This window comes from Aulonocara sp. 'chitande type north' Nkhata Bay, linkage group LG11 (genome assembly GCF_057382095.1).
Source record: "Aulonocara sp. 'chitande type north' Nkhata Bay isolate Kocher_YH1m ecotype deep benthic linkage group LG11, A_spYH_male_GT1.1, whole genome shotgun sequence".
NCBI classification, from domain to species: domain Eukaryota; kingdom Metazoa; phylum Chordata; class Actinopteri; order Cichliformes; family Cichlidae; genus Aulonocara; species Aulonocara sp. 'chitande type north' Nkhata Bay.
This window is the reverse complement of record NC_141354.1, coordinates 26,900,152-26,920,081: the sequence shown is the minus strand read 5'-3', so window position 1 is coordinate 26,920,081 and position 19,930 is coordinate 26,900,152. Positions and strand designations below refer to the sequence as shown.

General features: G+C 40.8%; 2 protein-coding genes across 2 annotated transcripts; both read right to left on the bottom strand.

Moving 5' to 3' along the window:
• Nucleotides 1-7,677: 7,677 nt before the first annotated feature.
• LOC147319188 (ubiquitin carboxyl-terminal hydrolase 17-like protein 6) lies at nt 7,678-10,326 on the bottom strand. Its single transcript, XM_086311594.1, has 8 exons — nt 10,170-10,326; nt 9,355-9,422; nt 9,185-9,234; nt 9,011-9,093; nt 8,595-8,735; nt 8,254-8,354; nt 7,968-8,047; nt 7,678-7,806 (listed from the first exon to the last, which is right to left on the bottom strand). The coding sequence occupies exons 4-7, from the start codon at nt 9,017-9,019 to the stop codon at nt 8,020-8,022; spliced, it is 279 nt and encodes a 92-aa protein (XP_086167720.1). The 5' UTR covers nt 9,020-9,093; nt 9,185-9,234; nt 9,355-9,422; nt 10,170-10,326; the 3' UTR covers nt 7,678-7,806; nt 7,968-8,019.
• A 7,267-nt stretch (nt 10,327-17,593) lies between these two features.
• On the bottom strand, nt 17,594-19,887 carry rps9 (ribosomal protein S9). The gene is made up of 5 exons (XM_086311591.1): nt 19,837-19,887; nt 18,998-19,110; nt 18,774-18,896; nt 18,400-18,586; nt 17,594-17,853 (listed from the first exon to the last, which is right to left on the bottom strand). The coding sequence occupies exons 2-5, from the start codon at nt 19,092-19,094 to the stop codon at nt 17,676-17,678; spliced, it is 585 nt and encodes a 194-aa protein (XP_086167717.1). The 5' UTR covers nt 19,095-19,110; nt 19,837-19,887; the 3' UTR covers nt 17,594-17,675.
• Between the last annotated feature and the right edge of the window lie 43 nt (nt 19,888-19,930).

The window sequence follows — 19,930 nt, the reverse complement described above, 5'->3', positions numbered from 1 at the left end:
CTTCTCTGCACCTCCGGAAGTCCACTATCAACTCCTTTGTCTTTGCGACGTTGAGGGTGAGATGGTTGTCTTGACACCAGTGGGTCAGGGCGCTGACCTCCTCCCTGTAAGCCGTCTCATCACCGTTGGTGATAAGACCCACCACTGTAGTGTCATCCGCAAACTTCACAATGATGTTGGAGTTGCTAGTGGCTGTGCAGTCGTAGGTGTAGAGTGAGTACAGGAGAGGGCTCAGTACACACCCCGGTGGAGCACCAGTGTTCAGTGTGATGGGGGATGAGGTGATGCTGCCCAGTCTGACCACCTGGCGTCTGTCAGACAGGAAGCTAAGGATCCAGCTGCAGAGGGAGCTGCTCAGTCCTAGATCCTGCAGTTTCCTGTCCAGCTTCGAGGGAACGATGGTGTTGAATGCTGAGCTGTAATCTACAAACAGCATTCTCACATACGTGTCTCTCTTCTCCAGGTGTGACAGGGCAGTATGTAGTGTCAGGGCTATGGCATCATCAGTGGACCTGTTGTGGTGGTATGCGAACTGTAGAGGGTCCAGTGAGTCTGGTAGTGCAGAGCAGATGAAGTCCCTGACCAGCTTCTCGAAGCATTTGCTCACGATGGGGGTCAGGGCTACAGGTCGCCAGTCGTTCAATGAGGAGATGGTGGAGGATTTGGGTACAGGGACGATGGTGGCCATTTTGAAGCAGGCTGGGACTACAGACAGAGAGAGGGAAAGGTTGAAGATGTGTGTGAACACTCCAGCCAGCTGAGCCGCGCATGACTTGAGGACGCGGCCGGGAATCCCGTCCGGACCAGTAGCTTTGCGCGCGTTCACCTTCCTGAAGCACTTCCGCACATCCTCCTCAGACACAGTGTGCACACTGACGTCATCCGCGGTGCGCACACTGTCCGGTCTCATGGTGTTTGCTGTGTCGAATCTAGCGTAGAATACGTTTTCAATGTTGTTTCAACATTGGTTTTGTGTTGATATTTCAATCCTGACGATTCTGATGGTTCAGATGGAAAATCAACATCTGTTCAATGTCTCCTTGCTATCTGGGTAGTGACTCAGTTTAAAAACGACCACAAACGTCACTATGCACTAATTGCAACTTGCGTTTTGTTCGTATTTCTCCCACTGATTTGTAAGGTTTTCTTGATAATTTGCCCTCAACACAAGCTTCACAAAAAATGTCCTCCTCTTCATTTGTAAGGCTAACTCCTTTTACCAAGTTTTTTACTCTTTTCAGATTTGTAGTGTGACCTAGGCGCTGATGCCACATACTTGCTGGAACTGAAGCAGTTGACGCTCCATGACAGGTTGTGCAGTTTCCCTCAATATCCAGCTGATACAAGCCGTCAGATCTTTGTGTTCCCATTCTATGGAGAGCTCCATTCTTTCCTCTTATGTAGCAATGAGTCCTTTTGAACTTCACTGTGTTTCCCTTCTTGGCAGCAGCTCCCACTGAGAAAAGGTTCATTGATAACTTGGGAACATACAGCACATCATACATTGTGGCATCTTTTCCATTACTAACTCTGAATGACATTTTCATTGTTATGTTGCCCAGACCTAAAGCCTCAACTACTCTGCCATCACTGAGTTTTACTGTTTGTGGTTCTGAAAACTCTTGGTAGTTCTGTAGAGCTTCTTTATTCCATGTCATGTGTTTTGACACTCCTGAATCAATTAACCATTCTTCTTGTTGTGCATCACTTTTACATGACTCATTTACAACAAAAGCTCCCTCAAATGAGTCCTCTTTGTCCTTATACACCACGCTTTTAGCCTTGTGGGCCTTGTATTTCTTTTTAATGCTTGGACAATCACGCTTGATATGTCCTTCCTTCCCATATTTGTAACATCTCCATGAGTCGGAGCTGTTTGCTCCCACTGTTTTTGATCCACTCTGTTCATTTCTATGCATCTGAGATGATATCGCTGATACACTACTGGACACAGTGGTGTTGTCAGTAAGCACTCGCTTTTGTTCCTCATTTATCAAGGCTTGTTGAACAAACTGTAGTGTCAGACTGTCCATCTTTGTCTCCAAAGCAGTAACAACAGTTGCATAGCTGGGTGGCAAACTACCTAGTAGTGATGGGTCGTTCGCGAACGAAATGGCTCTTAGAGCCGGCTCTTTGACGTGAACGACGCGAGCCGGCTCCTTATCGCGAGCCGTCACGTGGGTTTTTTTTTTTTTTTTCTTTCTCTCAGCCTCTCTCTCGCACTTTTTTTCCCGCTTCACTCTGCACGCGAGCCTTGTGCTTTACGCTGGGCAGAGGGGGGAGGGGCGGTAGTTACACTCAGTAGCACAGGAACAGAGCCAGAGAGAGAGAAAGAGAGGCAGGGACAACAACATTAGAAAGGTATAGTAATCATCCACAACTATTTTCGGTTGCAGATGATAAAGGATTGAGAAAGTTTATTCATGCAGGTCCATATGACAGAGAATATGCATGTTCTTTTAGTTTTCATATTATAATTTATATTTAATTGTGTTGTGGTTTGCAGTGTTTTGTGTTCTTTTCACTTTAAATTTGTGAAAGGAAAAAGCTGAAAATTTAAATAGTTAAAACTTGAAATGTGAATAGTTGATTTTTGTATTATATGATTTATTTATTACATTTTATGTGGAGTGAATAAATAAAAGTATATTTACGGTGGCCCCTAGAGACAAAGCACATACAAACTTCAAATCACGTACGAACTCTGAAGTAGAGCAGGGCGATATGGCCAAAAATATTTATCACGATATATATTTGAAAATTTGCGATAACGATATAATTGATGCGAGACAAAATACAACTCCACAACATTACTAGCGCAAAAAGACAACCTTACATTTATATTCACTTAAACAAGAAGCTGGTTTTTATGTACATTAAAGCTTTATAAAAATGTAACAGTACAAATGCAAATTCCTTGCTGAAAGTTTAACCAAAAGGCATTTCCACTAGAAATGGGCTGACATGTCCTGAGCATAACCATGTATAATATCCACTTAAGTTAAAAAGAGGTGCTTTGCAACATTAAACTGCAGTGTGCAGTACGCATTTTTCGGACCATAAGGTGCACGGGATTATAAGGCACATTAAGCGAAACAAAGCAGTCAGATAAATCAAACTTTATTAAACTCATTCTTCTTGCTTCCTCCATTTCTGTACCATTGATTCCTTAATGTTGAATTCTCTGGCAGCTGCTCTATTCCCATGTTGTTGCAGTATATTAATGACTAACCTCGTATTGTGGATGGATTATCTCAGTTGTTCTCCTGACTGAAGTTTGGTCCGTTTACAGCATCCTGCCATGCGATTGCATTTGTCTCTAACCATGAAGAACCTTCACGTTAACTTTTATAAGTGGAAAAGTGTTAGTGTTCGTCCTCCAGCTTCACTGTTTATGTTATGCTAACATAGCTGTGTCGCTAGCGATCACGTAGCACATCATTATATACCAGCTAGCCCAACTTCAGTAGCCCTACAAACGTCACTGCTGTTTAGTTTCCTGTCTTCATTTATGTTGCAAGTGATAGCAGAGGTGTACGTTTGATTTTTTTCAGAAATCTCTCAGTCAGAACATGCAATATCATGCTTAGGTAACTAGCGAAACTAGCGAGCTAACTTCCGCTAGCTTCCTGCTAACTTCTAACTCCGTTAAATGTAATAACTTTTGTTTTCATGGATGCCTGGAAGTTAAACTTCATAGTTACACCTGGTAAAGCAGCAATGCTGATCGTTTTATTAAAGATGAAAGAATTTAGACAGTTTTTAACTCTAAGTGATGCTGCAGTGTTGTTTGACCTGAAGAATACGGAGTTTAGGACCCAGATTACTCCCAGATTTAAGAGCATCTTAGTCCGACAAATACGACAATAACAACGGCCGCTTGCATGTTCTGCAAAAAAATGTGCTTTGTTGTGTATCTGACGGACAAACACCAAGCCAGTTCCACATCACGGAAGTTGCACCATTTTTACAAACCAATTCTGGATCATCTGTTTCACTCAACAATCGGCCATGTGTGTATGAAAACAAAGGCACTGCGCATGCGCGTTTTACTCCCATTCTATCGCGATATTTCATTTTCCTATCGTTGCCTAACATTATACCGGTATTACCGTGAACGGTATAATATGGCCCAGCCCTACTCTGAAGCATGTACAAACTCCAAAACACGTAAAAACACGTACAAACTCCAAAACACGTAAAAACTCCAAAACACGTAAAAACACGTACAAACTCCGAAGCACGTAAAAACTCAGAAGCATATAAAAACTCAGAAGCACATAAAAACTCAAAACACGTACAAAAGACAACAGAAGTGCTCCAGGATGCTGGGCGCAGTGTTGAGCCTTTGTTATCTTGTGGCTACACAAGCCAGCAAGTACCAACGACCGGATTTGGTGTGTGGTAATAACAGGTAAATTAACTTTTTTTTAAATTATTTGAATATATATATGAGTGCCTGTGTATAAATACACAAACAATACACACATGCTTTCAATTGTGTAATTTAAGTGATCTAGTAGCTCTGCTTTGGAAGTTCAGTTCATGCTAGAAATGTGTTTTGGAGTTTGTACGTGTTTTGTCTCTAGGGGCCACCGCATATATTTATATATAAACATATATATAAATAAAACCACTTTTTACGTTAGTAATTCCTTTTGTGCATAATTTTATATTATTGTTAATAATAAATTAATTAAAGCAACAAAACAACCTGAAGAGCCGGTTCGGAGCCGAAAGAGCCGGCTCTTTTTAGTGAGCCGAACCGAAAGAGCCGGATCTCTAAAAAGAGCCGGAAATCCCATCACTACTACCTAGAAGGGTGACAATTAGGGCTGGGACAACGCGTCGACGTAATCGATTACGTCGACGCAAAAAATACGTCGACGTAAAAAAATCTGCGTCGATGCGTCGTCACTTTCAAAAAAAGACATGGCGGCAGCGAGTAGCGGAATCATGAGTGAGGCAGTTGCAGTCAACTTAAATCACTCCACCCGAACACGCAGTTCTACAGTATGGGGATATTTTAACAGAAAAGGAAGTGATTCAGTCGTTTGCCGGCTTTGTGAGGTGGAAATGGCCTATCATAAAAGCACGACGGCTATGCACCAGCACCTCAAACGACGGCATCCAGGAGCAGCTTCTGCAAAGGACAAACCACCGTAAGTTTTCAACTTTTTTACTAACGCTAGTTTTTACCCGTTAATTCATCCAGACCCCCCCCCCCCCCCGTAGACGTACACTCACTCATACACACAGATAAACACCCAACCTCCGTAAATGCAAAACTCATTTAAGCTGCTGAGCAGTAACATATAGCAGCTGCTGTTGTTATTGGTTTTTTTTTTTGTGGCCCATGCTGGCAAAATGAGTCTGAATGCACGCAGGCTGATTATCAGAATCGGCGAAAGACAAAAATGTGAGACAGCGAATTGGCCGCAGGAGAAATGTTAACAAGGATAATGCACCACCTGCTAAACGTAGCCGTCGTGGACACTGTTACAACATTGTTAAAGTGCTTGAAAAAGCAAAATGACAATGAACTCTTGATTTGTCAAATTTAATGTGTTTCATCCTATTTGAATGCTGTTTTTATACATTATGCTTCTCCAGCTTGATCTTATAAGTCAAAGTTATGCCATCTAATGACTAGAAAGCAGTGCACCAGTAAAGGTGCCATCAGCTATGGCTGTTTAAACATTATCTTTTCCAGCCATCATGATTACTGCATATCATATGTTCAACATTGGGGATTATTATTAACCTCTTACTGTTATGCTATGAAAGCACATGGCATAACAGTGTGTGTGTATCTATCTATCTAGCTCAACCAGATCCTTATCAAATTATTTTGATATTATGCTTTCCATATAATTATTTTGTAATTATTCGAATTCATCTGTGTGCTGTGTGTGATTTATGATTTCAGGAATAAACAGAAAAGTCTGGAGGACTACTGTCAGAGAAGAAGTACACCATGCACCCCCCAGGAGGTGGCTGTACTTACTGAGAGCGTCTTAGCTATGATTTTAAAAGACAAGAGACCACTTGCTGTGGGTGAGGGATTCAAAGAAATGCTGACCACTTTCCAACCAGGTTACACTCTGCCGTCTAGGCGTCATTTTACAAGCATGATGGAGAGAAAGTATGAAACTTCAGTGGAGAAACTAAGGAATGAACTAAAAAAAGCCACATCCAAAATCTCCCTTACCACTGATGCTTGGACAAGTCTGGTCACAGAGTCCTACTTAGGGGAAACTTGTCATTTCATTATTTGTTCAAAGATGCCATTGCTGCTGTTTGTATATTATAAATTTTTTGCTATGATTTCCTTTGTTATATTTGTTTTGCAAAACATTTAATTTTTTGTTAAAAACAGAAGATTGTAGTACAATGTTATTGTGGATTTTGTTTTGTGAAGGAAGAGCACTTTTTGGCAGAAAGCAAAGTGAATATTACATTTTGTTTGTTTAAAGACACCATTGTTGCTATTTATTTGAAATGTTTTGTTAACTTTTCCTTAATTTTATATATGTTTGCACATTTCATTTCTTGTTAAATGCTATCTCTATTGTATTGATTGTATGACCTCTACAACTTTATTTTGCAATTTTTTAATTTTTTATTAAAAGGTCTTCAAATGAATAGATTTGTGTTTTTCATTTATATACATAAATTAATAAATGTGAAATTGCTATACAAGTCAAATAATGGGGAAAAAAATCGTTAATCGAATCGAATCGGATTGAAAAATGAATCGTTAGATTAATCGATGCATCGAAAAATTAATCGCTAGATTCATCGATTAGGAAAATAATCGTTTTGCCCAGCCCTAGTGACAATTTGATCTTCCTCTTCAATTACAGAACCTATTGCCCCTAGCTGATCAGTAAGTTCCTTCATCCTCTTTAAATGATCATTGAGATGTTCTCCTTCCTTCATTTCACACCGGAAGTACTTCTTCAGAAATAGCTTGTTAGCAACAGTATCTCTTTCAAACTGTGCTTTTAGCATCTCCCATGCTTCTTTGGGGGTCTTACAGTTTGTTATCAAGTACAATTGGGGTGTACTTACATTCAGTACCAGCACTGAAAATGCCTTTTCTTTCTTCCGTTCAAATTCAGCTCGTGCTTGGGCATTAGCATCCGCAGCTAACTGCTCCGTCTCCTGTACCATACCCCACAGTCCTTTTGCCTTCAACAGGTGCTCCAGTTGAAATTTCCACGTTGCCCAATTCTCCGGTCCGCTCAGCTTGTCAATAAACAGTCTATCTTCCATTGTGAATCCCACAATTCTGTTTATGACTCCCAAAAGAAACGTGTTAGCAGCTTCCCTTGGCGACCTCTGGGCCCATAACCTGATGTTTTTAACGAACACCTTTTGAGTGTAATGCACAGACACACCAACAGAGGGCAGTAATATCCCTTCAACATACATTGTAAAATTACTATTACAACACATTTATCTTGTGGTAGATCCTTGGCTTCATCCTTGCTTACGCTAACTTTCTGTCGAGCTGCAGAGGCCCCACTGGTGCTTTGAGAGCAGCCCGGCTGAGGGGGTAAGGCTGCAGGGTTGCCATCTTGCCCAGAAGAAGAATGAGCGGAAGCAGATTCTTTAGCTGCAACAGAAGGGGTAGTTGTAGCAGTAGCTGAGGGTGAAGCGCTAACGGCAGAGGATTCTGTACAGTGAGGCAGGGGTTCAGATGGAGTTTTACCCCTTGTGACAGGAGTGGAGAAATCCTGGCTTTCATTAGCAGCAGGATGAATGCTCTGAGAAGAACTAGCCTGGGATGAGGCATCTTTGCTGGAAAAATAAAATACAAAAGCAATATGAGCAATGCTTTGTCACACTGGCAGAGAGGAAAGTCTGCACAGTTTTAAGATCACTCCTCTAAACTTAAAAATTTAAATGCATAAAATGGACAGCAGAGCAATAATTTTTTTTTAGTTCAGTGTTAGGCTTACTTTGGTTGGCTATGGTCATTGCCTATTCCATTAGCAACAGGAGCCGTAGACGTCAAACTGCCATGATTACTGCCAGAGATCTGATGTGGCCAAAATAAATAAAAGAAATATTAATATAATATAATATTAACCATGACAAAGCATCAACATTATAACATTAGGTTATAATAATACATTTTCTACAAGAAAAGTGGGAATAAACATGTCTACATTATTAAATAATGATGGGAAAAGTTCTACTGAAGGAATAAGCCTAGAATGTTTAAAAATACCGATGTTTACTCACTTGATGTAGAAGAGGACATATGCCTGCTGGTTGAGAACGGTCCTAATGTCACTGACTGACACGGACGAGTCATTCATCTGAAACCACTGCAAATTGCTGGCCTGTGAGACAGAATGAGAGAGATGTGACACAGCAGATTCAGTTTCTGAATTGAATTTGAGCTAAAAAGAAGAATCTTATGGTTATATAGGGGTCTTTTTTTTTTTTTTCTTTCTTTCAATGCATACAAAGTATTTTTCTCTGTTTGCATTCAGTTTTCTGCTTAAATGTGTTGTTTATGGTGTGTGTTTGTTTGTACTAAGCAACAGCAGCATTCAAACAGATTCGGGCACAGCCAGTACCTTAATATAGCAGAAATAGTGTCCAGCATGACAACTCAATCCAGAGTGAACCAGCACAGCATACAGCCTGTAGAGCTGGGGCTCCCCGTGGGACTGAGACATGAAGGGCCGCAGATCCAGATGCTCCAAATACTTCACATCCTGATGACCACCACACAAAGAATTTCAAACATTACATGCAAATATCCTGTTTTATAATAAAACAAAGCATCTGTCATGTATCTTTATGACTTAAGCAGACACTATTGGCCATTTGACTTTGTGATTTTGCCTCCACTGAAGTCTGCAAAGCGTTTGAGTGAGAGGGTGAGCACATTGGCGCTGCGATGGATTGTGAATCTTTTTGAGGCCGTTACCATTTTTTTGCACCTGAAGGAAACAAACATTCATCATGGTTTGGCATCTCTTTGACTTACTTGGTGCATTTGTAAGCATTTTCGCCATCCAGCTGTTCTGGCTTGACAAACTGCTTCAGAGCTTTGGAGACATTTGGAGCAGTCTATATGAACAGAGAGAGAGAGGAAAAACCTCACACTCCATAATGCAGAGAATACATAGTAGCAACGTCACTTTGAATGTTGTCCAATTACCTTAATTTCCAGAGTGATATCCAGAAAAGGGTCAAATGTATCTGAGACAGCTTTGCAGTTTAAACGTTTAACAGAAACAGAAATCAGTGCTATGAGTATCACACAAGCTGTAAGACATAAAAAGACAAATAAAAGAAAAATAAATCAAACCTTAAAAAACAGTGACTTACCTCTGGATCTTAGGTACCCGCCAAACACTTGATGGATGAAAGAGGTTGCCTGCGTTTGCCTGTCCAATCTATAATAAAAAGATAAAGCACAAAAGTTAACTAATAAGGACAGTGCAACAATTAACTGATTGACCATTTATTTTTTAGCATTTTGGAACCAGACGATCACTTTACAGTATTCAAGTAGCAGAAAAGACAATAGGAGGAATTGGAGCACGATTAATTACTTAAGAGGCCATCTGCTGCTACACGGGAAGAATTGATTTGATGAGAATTGACACTTTAGGTTCTTAAAAAAATAAATTAATTAATAAATTATTTTTAGGAGTCTAACAAGAAGCACAACACTCAGCCCAGTGCATCTGTTAAACGTGTAGTTTTGGTTAAATGTGCACATAGACTTCGAAGCTCTATAGTAACACATAGAAAAACCTGGATTTTCTGAATTTTGCTGCTGCAATAATAGCACGAATGCCATTAGGGTGAATAAGAGATGACCTGAGGGGTTGAGTGCTCCTGCTCAAACTGCTTACCCTGTTGGCTCAGAAGAAATCTATCTGATTGTTAAGTAATGACGTGACGAGTCCTACTTCCGGGCCTAAAGTAGTCTGCGTTTAATATGGCTTTTGTATTGTTAACATGTTTAATGTTTTGTATTTTCTTCTATTTGATCTCAAAAAGCTCCTAAAACAGTCAGTGATCCCCGTTGACCTCCCTCGGCTTTTATTACCGCTAATCATTTATTTAAGCTCAGTTTTTAAAACCTTAGGATGTAACTACAGCCCAGCCCATGCAGCAGTATATGAATGACTAACCTCGTATTGTGGATGGATTATCTCAGTTGTTCTCCTGGCTGAAGTTTGGTCCTTTTACAGCATCCTGCCATGCGATTACATTTGTTCCTGACCACCGAGAACACTCACGTTAACTTTTATCGAGTGGAAAAAAAGTTAGCTTGTTTATATTATGCTAACATAGCTGTGTCGCTAGCGGTCACGTAGCACATCATTATATACCAGCTAGCCCAACTTCAGTAACCCTACAAACGTCACTGCTGTTTAGTTTTCTGTCTTCATTTATGTTGGAAGTGATAGCAGAGCTGTACGTTTTAATTTGTTTCCAAAACCAAATTTGTGTTTTGGAATTTGCATGTGTTTTTTAGTTTGCAAGTGTTTTGGATTTTGCAAGTGTTTTGGAATTTGTACGTGTTTTGGAGTTTGTACGTGTTTTTTAGTTTGCAAGTGTTTTGGATTTTGCAAGTGTTTTGGAGTCTGTACGTGTTTTGGAGTTTGCATGTGTTTTTTAGTTTGCAAGTGTTTTGGATTTTGCAAGTGTTTTGGAGTCTGTACGTGTTTTGGAGTTTGCATGTGTTTTTTAGTTTGCAAGTGTTTTGGATTTTGCATGTGTTTTGGAGTTTGTACGTGTTTTGGAGTTTGCATGTGTTTTTTAGTTTGCAAGTGTTTTGGAGTTTGCATGTGTTTTGGAATTTGCAAGTGTTTTGGAGTTTGCAAGTGTTTTGGAGTTTGTACGTGCTTTGTCTCTAGGGGCCACCGTACTTTCTAGTATCAGCTGATGTTTGAAACATGAAGATGAAACCAGGAGATGTCCTTACTGAATCATCAGAGCTGAACAGATGATGGAGAAACAGGTTTACCTTTTAGGTGACATGAATGAGTTGAAGGGAAGTTATGAACTGTTTCTGAGAGACAAATAACACCAGGATCCTTTTCTACAGCTGACAGCTGGCAACTGTGCAGGGGCGGGTCTAGCAAAACTTTGTCAGGGGGGCCAGGTAGGGCATTAACAGGGAATCTTACAACCAAAGTTTTCATCTGATGTAAAATGTATAGAAATCATACATATACTAACAAGACAGTGTACATCACTGTTACAACAGCGTTTGTTTTCATTCAAAGGCTTTATGGCTTTTCCTATAATACCTGGCCAATTTTATGTTTCTTTAAGCAAGTTCTTCATGACTGAGCCAAGTGTCCTCTTTTTTGGAAATCAAAATATGGTCACCCTACTTTAGATGCCACTAAAAGCGAAAACATTTAAAGCAGGGGTCCCCAATCCCAGTCCACAAGGGCCGGTGTCCCTGCAGGTTTTAGATCTCACCCTGGGTCAACACACCTGAATCACATTGATTAGTTCATTACCAGGCCTCTGGAGAACTTCAAGAGGTCATTTAGCCATTTACATCAGCTGTGATGGATCAAGCACACATCTAAAACCTGCAGGGACACCGGCCCTTGCGGACTGGGATTGGGGACCCCGATTTAAAGTGTCGGCTTTTTAAAAATGAAACCTTAATAAAATATATGAGAGACATGGTGCCCGAACATATAGTTTGAACCTCGATAAGCTAGTTTTCTTTATCACAATATCATTCTGTGACATTATTGTGGAGAAATTTTGATCCACTCTTCTACACTCCACAATATTGCTTCAGTTCACCAAGGACCTGTACAGTTTGAGATGTAGACATCAGGTGTTTTGCCGTTTTTTCTGAACATTGCACCATTTGGCGTTGGGATAAATTTGCTGGGAAATCCTCTCCTGAGAGGTGTAGCATTTTGTTAACACACACCTGAGTGCTCTATGCTGACGCTCAGTCATATATCAGGCCCGGGATAAAGACAACATATGTTCTGTTTTTAATTATTAGTCTCTTCTAAGTCTAAAAAGGGAAACCCTTCTTAAACAGGAAGAGTAGTGGAGGTACCAAGGAAATATAAAATATAGGGTTCTAAAATATAATTTATTTCACATAAAAACCGTCGAGCTGCTCAGTCCCTCCCGACATAGTCCTTAAGTCTGTGACGTACCGCCGCTGCCACCTGACGTCTCTCCCCAAAGCGTTTCTCCCCATCCACAAATCCACAAATCAGTGGAAGTGTGGGAGGTGTTCTAACAAAAGTTTTCTGAGACGTGACCAGAGGGAAGAAAACTATTTAGAAATTGTGGAAAAGTTTGAAGTCAGTATGTATGTATGTATGACCCATGGCTATTGAGCGCTGAAAATCAGAAGCCTTTGTCACATAAGCAAGAATGAAAAAGAAACACTGAAAGTAGTAAGAAGGGTGAGGAACAAGTCCACTGTATGTGATCTGTTTCAGCGAGGGAGTTCATGTTAACATTTAACATGCTAACTGAGCAAGAGGAACTGACCTGAAAGATAGGATCATCGCCAACCTGGAAACTTGGACCCTCGGTAGCCGGTTACCAAGATTATGTGAAGTAATCTTGTAGAAGTAACCACCACCCTCTGAGGGTCTACTAGAGGAGGTCAATACAGCACTACAGACAATCGAGGAATCCAGTATGGAGGCACTAATCATGGCAACACAGAAACAAGCTCTAAGGACAAGATCCACAGAGGCTGGGGTCTATCACACCAGGCAAGACCCCAGGTGCAGGCTGTGTTAAGATGCCTCTGAGACAATCCAGCACATAACAGGAGGGTGTAAGATGCTAGCAGGCAGGGCATACATGTAAAGCTATAACCAAGTGGTCAGCGTAGTACACAGGACCATCTGTGGAGTGTATGGCCTGGAAGTCCTGAGGTCAAAATGGGTGGTCAAGAATGACTGAGCTAAGATTCTGTGGGACTCCTAGATACAGACGGACAAAATGTTGGTGGCTAACCAATCGGACATAGTGGTGGTAGACAAGCGAAGAAGAGCCCAGGAACAACACCTGAGATCTCTGTCCAGAAGACTGCAGTCCTAGGAACAGCTAAGATTCTGTGCAGGACCCGTAAGCTCCTGAGCTTGAAGGATAGATCGAATATATATTTAAAACTTGGTATATAAGGCTTTGATAGATGTCTTATTGAGACGTTGGATGTCTACAAGACTGAGTCAACTGCTTTTAAAATAAAGTTGTGTTTTTACTGTATTACCTGTACTGTGTTTCTGAAATCTGGCCCCTGACATATTCCCTTCATGAAATAATAATTAATAAAATCTAAAACTAATAGAAACTGAACTAAAACGAAACATTTTCAAAAAAAAAGAAAAAAGAAGCTAAACTGAAATGAGAAAACTCACTCTAAAAACTAACTGAAACTAAACTCAATAAAAGCGAGTCTAGAGAAAATAAAAACAAATTTATTACAAATACAGACGTCCTGTATAAGAAGGGCCAGAGTCGACCCCACCTGCTGAGGAGACTGAGGTCCTTCGGAGTCTGCTGGACTCTGTTAAGACCATTCTATGATACTCTGGTAGCATCTGCCTTTTTCTTTGCAGTGGCCTGCTGAGGGAGCGGATGCACGGACAGGGACAGGAGCAGGATTGACAAACTGGTGCAGAGGTCTAGCTCTGTGCTGGGATGTGCTCTGGAGTCTGTGGAGGTGGCGAGAGGAGGATGTTAGTAAAGCTGACATCCATCATGAACAACCCACATCACCCTCTGCATGAATCTGTGAGTGTGCTGAGCAGTTCCTTTAGTGAGAGACTGAAATACCCTTGCTGCAGGAAGGAGCGCTTTCACAGATCATTCATCCCAACAGCAACTCCTCAATCACAATGTCATGAGTCACTGGACATTGTTGACATCCACGGTCACACTTCATGCATGTGTATCATCCATATGTATATTTATTGTGTACATGTGTGTGTGCGTGTACATGTTTATACTTTTAGATATCTATTACTTACATAGTAATAGTAACAACTCTCTATCCATAATCACGTACAGTGTATGCTACTGTTGGATATAGTGTTTACTTATTTTGTATTTTTTGTACTTTTCTTCTGCCATCTGTACCTGAGCTGAGGTAACACAAATTTCCTCACCGTAGGATCATTAAAGTCTTATGTTAAGATTACAAAACTATAAGACCTAAGACCTTGAGCTTGTCATCCACAGGCCTAGTTTGAGTTTTCAATCCTATGGAGATGACACAAGCTTTACAGCTCTTTAACCTCAGTAACAATCTTAAACTCAACTTCCTGTGTTTCTATGTTGCTAAATATGAATAAGAGTGACGTAATAGTTGTCAGCTTAATCTGGCATCTAGCACACTCACAGCTACATACCTGAGCTCTATGTCTATAAAGCTGTATAGTTTTAAAAACCTCAGTATAAATAAGCATGTCAGTTCAGGTGTCAAGTTTTGTTTCACACAGTTAAAGAGACTTAGTAAAATTAACTCAAACGAAAAGAAATCTAGAGTCAGTACATACTATTGAATCTCATACACCATCTTGATTGAAAAATCCAGCAGCCACACATAGTAACATTGTGTGGTTTTTCTAAAATGTTTTGTTATATTAATTATGTTTCTCTTTCTTTGAGTTACCTGGGTTTGGGCGGTGGCTGTTTCCTGTCTGGGCAAAAGGCGTGGCTGAGGACTCTGGGGACAAAATGCCTGCTCAGCAGGACCAACCATGGGCTTACCAGGAGCAGGGGTGTTTAGGGTTTAGTTAGGTTATTCTGTGCTTAGTGTGTGTTTTTGTTTTCCCCCCTATTGTGTTCAAATGGTTTGGCCAAATCATTATAAAAGCTACCCTCATTAGGTCAGTTTGTGAGTTAAGTTGTGTCTCACTTTGTTTTTTAAGTTTTTGGAAATTACTTTTTGTAGAGTTATATTTAGTTGACCTGTTTTATGGGCCTGCTAAGTATGGTTTTGAATTTTGTTAATTTTGGACTTTTTGAGGGTTAAAATAAAGAAAACCCTTTTTGAAGATATTTTTTTGCCTGTGTCCTCTTTGCTTTGGCAGGGTACAGGGTACACTATATCACTGCCTGTGGAAATGTGAAGAGATCCAAAAATTTTGGAGCTCTGTGTTAAAATATATCTCTCAGATCACAACTTCTCCTGTACCTAGGGTTGCCAACTCCCTGAAAAATAAATAAGGGACACCTCGTGGCCAGGGCCGGGCGACCCAGTTGTCTTCACCCTTCCCAGTGTGGTGAATTTTCTAGCTCTTTTTTTGTGTGTGAAATTATTTTTTTAACCATTTGACTTGAAGTTGATTTAAGTAGATGCATATTCTTTGTGATATGAACACATGTGAAACAAATGATCATTTAGCCATTTATTTTTAGCTCAAAATGACAACATTAACACAGTAAAACAGGTCTCTTTCTTAAACAGAAGCCTGTCATGCTTAACTTTTGAGAATATAAGTAAATCTTTCTTTAAAAGCACTCTGTCCTGCTTAACTTAAAATAATAGAAAACAATAGAAAGAAAAATATTCTTGTAACAGTGCACATTTAGTGCATTTAGTACAATTGGCTTCAGTTGAGGTATTATTTCAGCTTTTCTAATGCTAATCAGCTGCTCCTGTTTGTAAACCCGCTTGTTCCCATGATTACGCATCATAACTCATCATCATTATTCATCTATGTATTACTTTTATGTATTAGTCATCAATTTGTTGTAATCATCTATCCTTGCAGTTGTTTATTACACAAAATAAATTATATTATCACACTTCTGGCCACATAGCGCTGATATTCACTGCACATGCCCATATTAACTTTTTCCAGCCAGGTGTTTTCCTTTTCCCATTCTTCCCTTTCTCTGAGGGGAACAAACATTGCTGCTCTAATGCTGGGCTCACACTGTGCGATTTTTGGCCCATTTTGAGCCGATTTTTGAGTGATCGGACCGATTTTGGCCTTCATCGTGCGTCGTGTAGTATACGTGGGGTAACGAGAAGTGATTAACACCTCACGACCAGCTCCCGATCATCAATCGCTCGTGAGCCGCTCACACTGCTCGCGCGCAAACGTAAACGTTGGTGAAAAAGATGGAGCAGCACGGCTGTGCAGCGTGTGATCTGGACACAAGCGATGGAGGCACAACTTGTAGAACTTTGGAAAGCTCATCCGAGCCTTTTCGATGTGGCATCACAAAATTATCACGACCACAACAACCGTGAAAATAGTTGGATTTACACTACTGCTCAATCACAGCTGCCTGATCAATGTTTTTCATTAGCAATTTAGCAAAGTTGATGGTAGTGGTGGTGTGTCTGTGTGAGTGAAAGACAGAGAGAGAGAGCGACAGATTTTCTGTTATAACCTTCATGTTATGGAGGCACAGTGTGAGCACTCAGGTCGCATCAGAGCATCGGGCGGTATAGTGTGAGAGTACATCGTGACCTACCAACTTCTAACCCCTGCGAGTCAATCGTGCAGTTTGAGCAGGAGCTGAATAACGTGACTGAAAAAAATCGCACAGTGTTTGCCCAGCTTTAGGTGTACTGTCATCCGAGACTTGCACCGCAGAGTCGGCGTTTGTTCCCCTGTTGGCCATGCTTCTTGTTGTGGTCATCTGTTGTCTTCCGGTATTTTCTCCGCAAGCGACCTTTCCTCGACCAATGAGATGAGCGGTAATCTGAATTGTCATACTCGAATTGTCATAAGTGTGCTGTCAGCTCATTGGTCACAAAGCAGGAGAGGGGCTGGGAATTATGTTTTCAAACAAAGTGTTAATTCCATAAACATTTATAGACTACTTTTGATTCTCACTGTATTACGGGACAAAGTGCGTCCCTTATTAGCTCAATACGGGACGTGTACTTTTGTTTCGAAATACGGGACAATTCCGTATTTTAAGGGACGGTTGGCAACCCTACCTGTACCGCTTTGCCCCAAGTTATGCATTTTAGGCTTGTATCCAGATGACTGTACCCTGTCTTGTGAGGAAAGAAAAATGGTCGATCTTTGTTTGTTACAGGCCAAACGCTGTATCGCCTTATGCTGGAAGAATGTTGGTTGCCCCTCTTTTAACCACTGGTTAAATAACTTAACATCGAGTTTAGCTCTTGAGAAACTGACCTATATTGTTAGAAAGAAGGCTTCTGAATTTTACAACATCTGGAAGATATTTTTGGATCTACTGAGGAGTGGGGATGTGGGGGGGGGGGGGGGGGGGGCGTGGGGATGTGGGGGCGGTGAGTGAATAAGACAACTAGATAATGGATAATGTCTGACTTGCTGTTGGGAATATACTATGTAACCTATATTATGATTTTTTTTTTTTTTTTAAATTGTATTTATTTGTATGGTTTAATTTATTTAACTATGCATTTATTTGGAACCTTTTAGGATTAACACTTCAATTATCGTTATTACTATTATTATTATTATTAGTGTTGTTATTATTATTTTAATGACTGCCATACGTTCATTTTATGTTGGTGTTGATACTGTTGAAAAAACAAAAACATACGTTTAAAAAAAAAAAACAAAAAAAAAAACTGCATAGAGTCAGCTACTTTTTTTTTGGATAAACCAAACATTTTATTGAGAATTGTCACAACGGGAAGTATCAAGAAACACTCCTGTACAACATCCTTCTTAATCCTCCTCCTCATCGTCAGCTCCTCCAGCTCCACCCTGGCCCTTCTTGGCGTTCTTTCTCTTGACGCGGCCTGGGCGTCCACCGCCGTACGGAGACCTAAGGGAAAAGTCGATGTGCTTCTGGCTGTCCAGGCGAACCACAAAAGAGGGGATATTCACCACCTGCTTGCGCACACTGCCAAGACAGACAATAAAGGGAGGACTTTAGAAAATGTTGATGCATCTTCCAGCTGCACTTAAGAGTTGTCTTTGCAGTTTAAAAGCTGAAAAAGCTTTCAGGGTGGGAAAAGTGTGAATCTTTAATATTTTACATGTATAATTTACTGCAGGCTTCATTGACGAGGAATTCTTGACACCACAGGAAATCTGAACTTATGACTTAAATCATCAGCCTGAGTACTTCATATCCAATGCTGTAGTGAATACTACAATTGCCCGAGGTGCAATCCCCCATACCTTACCTGACGGCCACAACACCGTGGCACTGTCTGCGCCCTCGGCGGCAGGATTGGCTCTGGGCAATGTCTACTGACAAGGTATACGGTTTTGATACCGAATTGACCTTGATGAAAATCTTAACTGTTGTCAACAGGGTGTGTTACAGGTTGGTGGTCCTCTGATGGAAGAGGAAGCATCGACAGGTTCTCATGAGTCCATCAAAAAAACCAAAACAAAACAAAAAAAACCCCACTGAGCCCGTTATGTGTTGCTTTGAGCTTACCGAATGTGCCTCTGGCGGATAAGGACACGAGCGTGGTGGATGCTCTTGGCAAGTCCAAGCTTGAAGACCTGTGTCTGAAGCCTCCTCTCCAAGAAATCCTCGACCTTCAGGCCCAGGATATAATCGAGCTTCATCTTACCCTCATCGAGCACACCGATTCTCACCAGACGCCTGAGCAAAGCGTTACCTGGAAAACCACACGTATACACAAAACGTCATTTAAACATACAACCACAGAGACGTACTCAAAAATCTATGCAGAGCAGAAATATTGGCCTCATTGACGAGGAATTCGTGACACCATGGTGAAGTCTGACACTTTATATATTTAAATCATCGGCCAACACAAACCAGCTTCAACTCATCCTACCCACCTTCAAACAGACGCTTTGGGTCCTTCTCATCCAGAGTGAGCAGCTCTCTGGCAGCCTTGCGGATCTTGGCAAGGGTGAACTTGACCCTCCACACCTCACGCTTGTTCCTCAGCCCATACTCGCCTTAAAGGGAGATGAAACGCCGTAATCAGTTTAGTATACCTCATTAAAGGGTATGCCTTGAAATATATATATGGACGGAAGTTATGAAAATGAAAACATACCAATGAGTTTCAACTCCTGGTCGAGACGGGACTTCTCGAAGGGGCGGCGGGGGGTGACATATGTCTTACGACAAACCCAGCTTCTGGCAACGGGCATGATGGCTTATAAGTGCCTGCAAAACCAAGAAATTACAATGAGGGGGACGCTACATATAAGATTTATACCATTTTACACTTTTAATAGGTTATTCAAGGTTGACATGTTATTTGAATCTTGTGCACAGAAGACATTTTAAAGGCAAACATTATGCACGTTCAGCAATAACTCGTTACAATTTACAACTAAGACAATCAAGTCAACCTCAAAAAGTAGAGTCAGTTTAATTAAGCCAAATAGGCTCTCCATCTGTCAGTCTAGTTCCGTTTTTCAAAGCGTTTACTGAATAATTAAAAAAAAAGACATTAACTTTTTACCAGGCTAAAGGGACCTACAACCGTCACTATTACTTCCATGCTTCAACTGTATCGGTCAGATTTGCCACACGATCGTACGGTTTATGAAGACAAGGGTAATGTGTAAGGACCGAATTGACTAGAAACACTGATACATCGGATGCGCTTCATTAAATGTTTCTGAAACTACAATAAATCGCGTATAAACGTTTAACAGACCGGGCATCCGTAAGACTAGGCCGCAGCTACACCGCACCACGTTGTTTAATGTTAGCAGCTAGCATTAGCTTAAGCGCTTTTCGTTTAAAAACGCTTTAAAAAAAACATGCAGGTCTTCAATCGGCACAGGCATAAGTTTAGTTTCATGTCCTATGACTGTTTTTCAACGTGGAGGTCCAAATACACTCGGTTTGTATTGCTGGTAAGGATGAGGATGGTAACCGTACCTGTCTCGCTCAGGCTCGCGCAGTAAAGAGGAAGTTAAAGGAAGTCCATAATCATTTATAGGGCCTGCGAGCACACTACATATCCCATGATGCC

Bases quoted from the DNA above. Each gene is read 5' to 3' on its own strand.
- LOC147319188 (XM_086311594.1), bottom strand. The intron at 8,355-8,594 runs GTACTGGCTGTG...TCTGTCTCACAG, and splicing joins ACTATTTCTGCTATATTAAG to GCCAGCAATTTGCAGTGGTT. The intron at 8,048-8,253 runs GTGAGTAAACAT...TGGCCACATCAG, and splicing joins TATGTCCTCTTCTACATCAA to ATCTCTGGCAGTAATCATGG.
- rps9 (XM_086311591.1), bottom strand. From the start codon at position 19,094: ATGCCCGTTGCCAGAAGCTGGGTTTGTCGTAAGACATATGTCACCCCC. The intron at 18,897-18,997 runs GTATGTTTTCAT...TCTCCCTTTAAG, and splicing joins CCAGGAGTTGAAACTCATTG to GCGAGTATGGGCTGAGGAAC. The intron at 18,587-18,773 runs GTGGGTAGGATG...GTGGTTTTCCAG, and splicing joins CCCAAAGCGTCTGTTTGAAG to GTAACGCTTTGCTCAGGCGT.